Genomic DNA, 9,577 nt, shown 5'->3' with positions numbered 1-9,577 from the left:
TTATGTTTAAATACATTTTATTTTATTTGTGCAGGTTGGAATATGTGCCAACACGGATAATTACAGAAAAGGCCATAATCAGCCAGTAACATCACAGCACTAACATTTCTGCTGAGTCTCATCACTGACTTAATGCTTTGTGGTTTAGGCAAAAACAGGTAAAATAACAGAGCGAGAGTCACAAGAGGTGACCTCTGTTGTAAGCAGACCACTGATACGGCAGATTCGTATTCAAATATCACAGTCAATGAGTACACTGCCAAACAAAAAAGATGAGTCTGAGCTTTTGGAGCTTATAGTACAACTGTTCAGAAATATGAAATGTTGTTTTTTTTTTTCTTTTTGGTATGGTTGGTAGCCATGCAGTGGCCACTACGCACTCTTATTATTTCAGACTAATTTACTAGTTTTACCAGACTGCAAAGTATTTATAGCTTCAGTTGCATTTAAGGCCAACTTAACGTCAGGAGGCTGTCTCAGATGTACGTATTAACAGTATGACAAAATTTCACTTACCCAAAGTGACAGTTTGATGAATATAACAACAATATATGTGGTAAAATGCAGAGTACATGTTCTATTAATTGTGCAAATGTTGGAAAATCCACACTAATGAATTTCAGTGACGGGAACATCTTCAATTATCAGAGTAATATTAATCAACATCTTGCACACACGTCCTCCCAAAAAGTATATTTACGTACATAAAGGTAAAAAGGCTGTGCCCCATTTCCATGTTTCCGAGGCAAATAATGGCACAAATGAAATTCATATTAATATGGGAGGAATCGTGAATTTGTGGCAACTCTGCTGGGTGGCATTACTGACCTCACAAACTGTACCCTAACTGCTGTAACACAGAATGAACTACAATGAAATAAGCAACATTTATTAAAAATAAAGTGGTGGATGTGGAAAAGCATCACATGTCAAATTCACAGAGAAATCTCGTCTCAATGAGTTCTGAGTTCAACCAGTAGAAGGTGCTTTACGAAGTTTCCCTCCCACTTTGTAAGCTGTTAAACGACTTTCACCAATAAGGAGAGGTTACCACTGGGCTTGTTTGCCATGTTTCTACAGTGGCCCAGAATGAACAAATCAAACTGGCTTTGGCTTTGGCTCACGTTTTTACCTTGCCTTAAGGCTATCAAAGGTTTTCTACAGATTTGGAAAGGGAGGGGGTGAGGGGAGGGGTATTCAGTTGGTTGCAATCTGCAACATCATCCCTAGATGCTACTGAATCATACACACTGGTCCTTTAAGTAGCTAAAGGCTAAATGAATAGTTCACTCTCAGTGTAAATGTGGCCATGTAACAATACCAGAAGTCTTGACGAGTTCCCAAATTATGAATGACATGATGGAGTATGTTTGATGTGTTAACAGTTTTGAATGATTTATTGTTAAGTGATTAAAATTCACCATCCATGTGTCTCCTCATCATAACAGAGGATAAAGCCACATCTATCACGGTAATGAAGAAACTACACATCGCATGTATAGTAAAATGGTGCTTTAAGCCATTTCTGCTGCGCTGATGTACTGCCGCTACATTGGTTTTCAGCAATGCTCGTGCTGTAATGGCATTTAATTGCACTTGAATGCTAAACATTTCATCAGCTGCACGTAAACACCTTGTCAAAGAAATTCATTTTAGTCACTTAACTCATTATATCATGAGAAATCCATATAATTCAGCATTTGGCTCGTCAGTGGTCTTTGGTGTCATGTGCACTGTATTGTTTTCCCTCTATAGTATAGCAACTGATCTCATTGGGCAATCCAATGAAATAACGTAACTTCTGTAAAGTACATGATATGTACTACAGTAAAGGACTGACTGGTGACGATGAGGGAAAAACAACATTTCAAAATGACAAAAGGGGTTGGTTTATAAGGAGAGGAAGAGTTATAGTTCCTACTGCATCCAACTGTCTGTAGTTTCTCTTATTCTTAATGGTTTTCTCAAAAAAAAAAAAAACACAACAACAACAAAAAAAAAACAATAGCTGCTGAATGAAAGTGGAGATCTGCTTCAGCACAATTTCCTCTTCAACAGTTCATTCAGTGGCATTCAATGTCAAGCATGACTGTGCAAATGGAAATAAAAAGATACGCAACCAAGTTAAAAAGTGGTTTAAAAAGAAATAAAACCCTGGTTCCTCCGGAGGAGTGTGAACAATAAATTGTTTGGTCAGTGAGCTTGAGAATAATAATAAAAAAAGAAAATGTGTCAATATTTCATTCCACTCTGTAATACTGCAGTGCTGCCTCAGACTCACTGGTACTGCAGTCTTGTTGTTGTCTAGTCAGTTAATCGACAACTTTGCAAGGTCCAGGAGCTGAAAACAGGTACATTTTTTTGGGCAGGGGGAAGTCTTGCTTTTACAGTAATAACATAAGTTTGCTGAGGTAATAAATTACACCAGTGGAAAAACAGGCACACACATGGGAAGTTACTCACAGGCAAAAAACCTTAACATTCACTAGAGGGCTGTCAACAGTAAAGCACAAGACGGTTATTTAAAATGCCATCCTAGAGACACATCACAACTCTGCCGGCGTATTGCAGTCTTGTGCTGTGAAGTCGTTTTTATTGTCACTGATCCCTTAAATCAGGGCTATTTATTTTCATTCATCAGACGTGATGCATTTAACTGCATTTATGTATATTTTCAAAAAAACGTGGGGGTGAAGCTGTGGATGGAGAGCCACGTTAAAAGACGAAGCATCGCTCTCCCTGCACCTTTTTTTTGATGCAGTGATTAATATTCAGTTCAGAGGATGTGAGCTCTTCATTGTCATGGCGCATGAGTGCTGTTAAATTAAGAATTACTCACATGAAGTATTTAACATCTAGTGATCCTTTTTTTGTCCATGTATATGAAGTCCTTTACAGTGCAAGTAGACGTACTTGATCCTGAAGACTTTGATAAGTGTTCATGGGCTGAGATCAAACGTCCAGGTCCATTGGGGGCAGACAGCAGGAAGACATCAGATACGTCCCTGAGCCTGCTGAATTCGTCTCTCCTCCAAGCAGCGACAGACCCACATCGACACCACCTCTGCATTACCGTCATTATATTGTATGATGAAGGAATGATCCTAAAAAGCAAAAAGACAGAAAATACAGCTGACAGCATGAGTCTTTTTGATAAATACATCTTTAAATCCTTGGAACAAAGTTAGTCCTTAAGGATTTTAAAGAATGGCAAAAATTTGAACTTTCATTGCTGTTACATTAAAAAACTGAATGAAGAAATAAATTGGATATGGGATGAATTGGAACTATTTCATGATTTAACTACTATTTTAAGATTTCTTTTTTTCAGACTGAAATTCCAGAGGGACGTATTCAAAGACAAGTGACCGATTTGTTAAAATGATCCTTGAACAAGTTAGAAGAAAAAATTAATTTTAATATGAAAACCAGATCCAAACACATTTAGTTTAGTAATAATCAACCTCAACTTTCAGGTTATTGGATTAAATTTGTGCTGAAGAAATCACATTTTTGAATTAATTTTTGGACTGTGTGCAATCTTTCTTGGTACTTCTCTTACTCTGTAGATACAGTATGACCTTCAGAATAATGGTAAATAAATAAATTTAAAAAATAAAAAATAAAGTAGCCATAAAACACAAGCTTTCTCATAAAAACAGAAATGTACATTCCAACAGCTATTACAAAATGTTTTGCAATATTATTTTTATTATCAAACAGATTGGAGCTACAAACATTATTACGCCATTATGTGGAATGTGTTGTTTAGTTCTACTTGTATAATTATTCTAAATCATTATTCAAGAGATAGTAATAAAATACAAATAAACTAAACACGAACATCATTAAACCATCTTAAATATTAATGTCGAACAGATTTGGATTTAAATGCAAAACGCTTAAGTAATGGCTTGTCAGGGCAATTTAAAGAAATATCTTTGGAGTTTAATGATCTACATGACTCATAACAGGTTGTAAAATGAGCAGTGGCACTAACAAACTATCTCAGTCAGTCACTGAAAAAATGAGTGAAGAAATGAGAACAAAGGATACTGTCTTAACCTTGACTGATTTTCATCAATAGCGCAAATAAACAAGCTCCAGAAAACCAACAAACATGACAGGTCTGTTGACTGGTGGCTCTTCAAGTTCGTTAAACGCTGGCAGTGTTCACTTGTTACTGCTGCGGAGCCGAAACAGAGATGTCACATGTGATATCTCATTGACAACGGTTCCAATCACCAGCCTCATCTCAGGGGCTTTCCAGACCAGAGCCAGGGGTCACAGGGGTCACCAGAAGGGAGTCAGAGGTGAGAGAGGGAGGAGGCCGTAAATGAGACAAGTCAACTGAGGCTGACCATGAATTTTATTTGTGGTGTCTAGATGTCCAATTAGATAAACAACCCAGCAGCTGGCCAGTTTAAATGAACTTGTCAACACTGATTTCAATGATATCTGTCCTTAACAACAAGAGACTGTTGCTGTTGTACACTGTTAATAGGAGTCCAAATCTAAGTAAGAGACACAACAGAGACATTTGTGGACAAAGACTCCTCCTTGGCTATTTGCGGTCACAATTGGAGCTGAACCAACAAGATATAGCCATGCTACTGGTATCTGTCTGTTGATGGCAATGTTGGTTGGTCAGTCAGTCCACCATTTAGGTTTGGATTGAAATATCTGCACAATAAATATATAAACCATATCTCACTACAACAGTGGCATTACTAGTTTGACTCAAATTTGACGCAGAAAGTGACTCCAAGGTGAGCAGTGTTGTTGTCAGCTGTTTCTTCTGAGGTCAGACAACGTTAAATACCCCCCAAGCAACAACCAAACTGGTGCAGACAATGTAAGATTAGTAACAAAGTAGGACAGACTGGTAGTGACGGTCCACTTTTTTCCTCCTGAGATCCTTCCTGTCTATTTGCGGTTACACCAGAAAATATGTTAAACTGAAGACTGCATATATAAAATGAAATCACATGAGGGGTGAATACATTTCTCTGTAGCATCAGGATTCCTTTATAAAACCTATGAAAAGTTCTATTCTTTCTTTGTTCACTGGTGTTATTTTTTATCATGAACTGGTAGTCTCGTGTGGGTTTATATTTCAAAGGAAAATGGTAACACATTCCAGCATGCTCTAATCCTGCACAAACTGTAGTGATTGTGAAGGACTGGGGGGGGAGTCCCATCAATCCTGTTGTCCTTCTAATGGGCAGCTGGGGTTAACACAGTCTGAGGTTAATTACTCTCATATCAGTGCAAGCATGTGAGTGTGTGTGTGTCAGTATGCGACGGGTGGAGTGGACGCTCCTGGGTGCCCCTATGTGCTGAATACCCATCTCATCAATCATTCTTCCTTGCCTCAGTAGAGAGGGAGTGATACAGAAATAAAAGAGGGAAGTCCTGAGTGATGTTTTTAAAATTCAGCTCTCCACCTCTGCTCCAGAAATTAACCCTGGCAGATCAGAGACATCTGCAGGAATCTGACCTGGATGAAGGTGCATGCCTTGTGATACCACACTCACACACCATACATACATACATAAATGCCAAGACACTGTAGAAGCATAACATCTGATCTTTTGTCTGAAGCAATGTCCCAGCTGCTGAATGTAATTTACAACTTGATGTCAGAACACTGGGCACCCTGGAAGATAACAGAGCAGCACATTACAAGATGTTAATTGCAGGTACATGTACTTGTTAAAGATACCGAACAAAGTGACATATCCAGGTCTTTTTGGTTATAAAGCAGGTCTAGTTGCTGTGAAAGTATCAAAATGATCGGTCCACAGAGACATGTACAAAGCCTGTATTCAGAATCAGTGCCTCTAAACAAGCTGTCACCACTTCCATAACTCTGTGATGACACAATTATACACAATCACTGCCTTCAGCTATGCCCTCAGCACAGCCCACCTGAACCCACACTCCAACTTTTTTTTTCGTTGTCACTTTAAGAATGCAGTCATTCTGCAGATGTCAGGATGTCAACGCTATCAGTTCGGCTCATTTCAGCGCAGACTGCTTAACATTTTTCTCAGTGGTAGATGCTGCCATTTACTAAGCCAGAGCAGAGTACATTCTGTTACCTGTGATTGGCATGGCTGTATAATGTAGGTATATTCATATTCATATTTTCAAGCATATTTGAGGGACTGAACTCACTCCACTAACACATTTAATGCTCTGGAACACCAGGACACTGATCTTTACACAGCAGGTGGCAAGAAAAGCTTCCAGTGTGATTCCTGAATACACATCTGGAACAAGGAGGAAACCAGTCCTGTCATATCTCTTTGGCAATGTGACTTTTCACTCTTCGGTTGAAGTGCTCACAACTCATTGACATTTGACCTGTGACAAAGACTGACTTTCCTTTCTCATGTCTTACAGCTGATATTTTAAAACATCCAGAAAGATCAACTTATTTTTGTGCATTTTCATAATTTGTTAATTTTCTCACAACCTACCCCCCCAACAAATCTACAAGAAGCCCAAGAAGGGAAAAACTGCTTAAGACCAACAGACTCACCATTACATAAAACATACGCTGCTTTAAGAATTGTGGTTTGATACGAATTCATATAGGAGCGTGTGCACACACACACACACACACATAATCACCTAATAATTAAATTTCCTGCAACTTAAATTAAGTATGAAACCTGTGAGGGATGTGTAATAAATACAGAGTGAATAACTACTCCTTGTTAGGTCATTGAAGGTGTTCTGACTTTCTGCTTTAGCAGCGTGTGGACAGAGGTGAGATGGGGGAAGGACTCATTTAAAAGTTACATTAATCACCGTCTGGCCACATCAAAATGGGATAATCACCTGCAACTGCTCTGCTCAAATAGAAATGGCCTAAACCCAGGGGAAATTCTACCTAACTCTTTAATTGTTTGAAGCCTTTGAAGGGTCTGTTTAATCTAAGATTAATTTATGCGATTTTAAATAACACTATGTATGATTAATACCCTCAGAAGAAATTAAAAGCAGTTTGAGGCAATTATAACAAGAGACTGGTCATCACCTCATTAGAATAATGTTGGAGGAAACATGGAGTGTGTGTCAGTGTGTGCATGTGTGTGTGTGTATGTGAGACAGAGAAAGGGTGAAGAGGTAGATAGAATAACTAGGGCTTTACAGATTTGCATGCTAATCACTAGCTCCCTCTGGAAACTGGCTGGCACTAGTTGGTGTGTGCGTATGAGTGTATACTTTGGTAGATCTCAGTGCACAGGAAATGTAGGGAAACTTCTCTTAGGAGTATTACAATGCTGTTTCCCCTCTAAACTTAATGATCCAAGTATCTAATGCTACTTGAGCTAAATTTAACCGCCTATGAGCCTGATCGCTGCCTGAGCTCCTCCAGCAGGGCCCTACTAATAGTCACAAAATCTCAACTTGTCACTAAAGGTGATAGGGCGTTTGCTGTTGAGGACCCTAAGCTGTGGAATTCCTTGCATGGAGATCTCAGGCAGGTAAACTCAGTATCCTCCTTTTCTCTTTCTTTCTTTCCTTTTCTCTTCTTAAGACTCTTTTTTATCGTATGGCTTATTCTTAATTGCTGGTATTTGTTGCTACTATTTAAATTATTTTAGCTTGTTTATTTTTTTTTTGGGGGGGGGGATCTTATTTACTTGCGTTAACTGGTTTCACTGTGAAGCATTTTGTAACTTTGTTTTTTAAAAACTATCTTTTGCTGTGCGCACAGTAAGGTAGGACTTTCACAAGTTATCCACACATCATTGAGCCACAACATTGTGGCTCAATGTTAGCCACCAAAATGGAAAGGAGTATCAAAACCAATGATCCAACATTAATGCCCACTTCACATCATGACTGGGCAGCTGTGTGGAGGTGAGACAGTAGCTGAAAGGAACCTTTTCTCTCTAGCTCTCTTTTTTTAATTTGCTACACAACTGATTGTGGCACATTTGATGTGTATGATGTGCATGCAACACTATGAACATCTACAGACCCCAAACCTTATTGCGTCTCCTTCCTGTCTATCACGCCCAGTTTTTCACTTGACCTCAAAAGTGTCTCACAAACTAGTTCTGACAGATAATAAACTGGCCCTAGGAGCACCATAGCTTGACACTGTATGGACAAATCCTACTGGCTGGTCGTGAAGAGAAGTGGGATCATGGGCAGATGTTATACCATGGCAATATGTGTTTTAGGAGAAGTGGAAGTCCAGACCAACAGAGGTATTTAGCAGAGGCTACTACCAGTTGCTACTAAACTGGAAGAAAATGGAATAATAATTTTATTTTATATATAAAATATATATATTTATATATTTTATTTTTTTAATTTTACTGATAAACTCACCCTTTCAGTTTTCCAGAAAATGAGACAGGCTTGTTTAAGTTTGAACCTGAACCAAATGAAACCTTGTTTGATATTGGGTCCAAAAAAAGAGGCATATTTCATCAAAGTGCCCAAAACTGAATTCACCAGGATCCAGACATTGACTGATGTGTAATTTTTACTCCAGGTATCATTTAAAACGTGACATGACTGAACAGTTGCACAGCTGTACCATATTGTAATCCCTGCATGTGTGAATGGGAGTGTACGTCAATGAAGACCCAAGGGTGAATGCGAAAACATTTGGCAGCAAAGGTGTTGACAGAAAAGTTTAGGGAGGAGGAGACTGCAGTGACTTGGCACAAGTCTGAAAAAACACCAGAGGAATCACAAAGAGGTGCAATGATACATGTGAAAATCCTTTTTGCACATGTAGTGATGTTAACATTAAGACACTTATTCCTCAGATACTAAAACTGTTTCCAAAGTTTCAGACGCATGAGAGAGACACAACTAGAACTCATGCCAAAAAAAGAAAACTACACATATAAATGATTAGATGTCTAACATACACTCGATCTGTAAAAAACAGTCAATATGATACCCTTTTCTGCCTAGGAATTTTCAGTAAAGTACAACAGTATCATCAAAAATGTTATGAAAACCAAGAACACATCACCGGGGAATTCAGGCAGCTCACAAACAGGAAAGAAGGTTAAGTGGCTCAATCTGCTACTTTCTTTATCAAAAATGAAAAAGGAAATATAAGGACAATGTGTGTTAACTAATATCAGACATGTCTCAACAAAGAGGCGTCACCAAGTCAGTCAGTCAATAGGGGACATTAGGATTTCTTCATTGGCTCAGCAGTATGGCAAACAACAAAAGAAAAACAAAAAGAAAACCATGAAAAAATACACAGAAAACATTTTAAAAATTTGTTTATAAGAGATGATTTGGTCCTGGTGCTAAGTAGACACATTCGTGTTTTCTGATAGGATGAATGAATGACAATGAATGGATTCATTAAATGAAGTAGCATTGTAATAAACCGTGTGGATGATAAGGGTCAGTGGATACTATACTGTTTATGACAGATATGGTATGAATTTATATTAACTAGTCAGAGTTTGTTAAAAACAATCAGTTTTTGATTCTGGCATTGCAAGTGGTCACAACTACGTGTGTGTGTATGTGTGTGTTTAAGTCAAAACTAGATTTGGGGACAGTCAGAGACAGGAGG

The 9,577-nt window shown here is 38.3% G+C and overlaps 1 protein-coding gene across 1 annotated transcript in view; it reads right to left on the bottom strand.

The window, feature by feature from the left end:
* map2k5 (mitogen-activated protein kinase kinase 5) overlaps positions 1–9,577 on the bottom strand; it is a 54,441-nt gene continuing 44,864 nt past the window's right edge. The window contains exon 22 of the mRNA XM_018683540.2: positions 1–3,104. Coding sequence (XP_018539056.1) covers positions 2,994–3,104 — 111 coding nt within the window. The 3' untranslated portion in view covers positions 1–2,993. The remainder of the gene's footprint in view (positions 3,105–9,577) is intronic.

The sequence above is a fragment of the Lates calcarifer genome, linkage group LG2, assembly GCF_001640805.2.
Source record: "Lates calcarifer isolate ASB-BC8 linkage group LG2, TLL_Latcal_v3, whole genome shotgun sequence".
Classification (NCBI taxonomy): Eukaryota; Metazoa; Chordata; class Actinopteri; family Centropomidae; genus Lates; species Lates calcarifer.
This window is presented reverse-complemented; position numbering and strand designations above follow the sequence as displayed.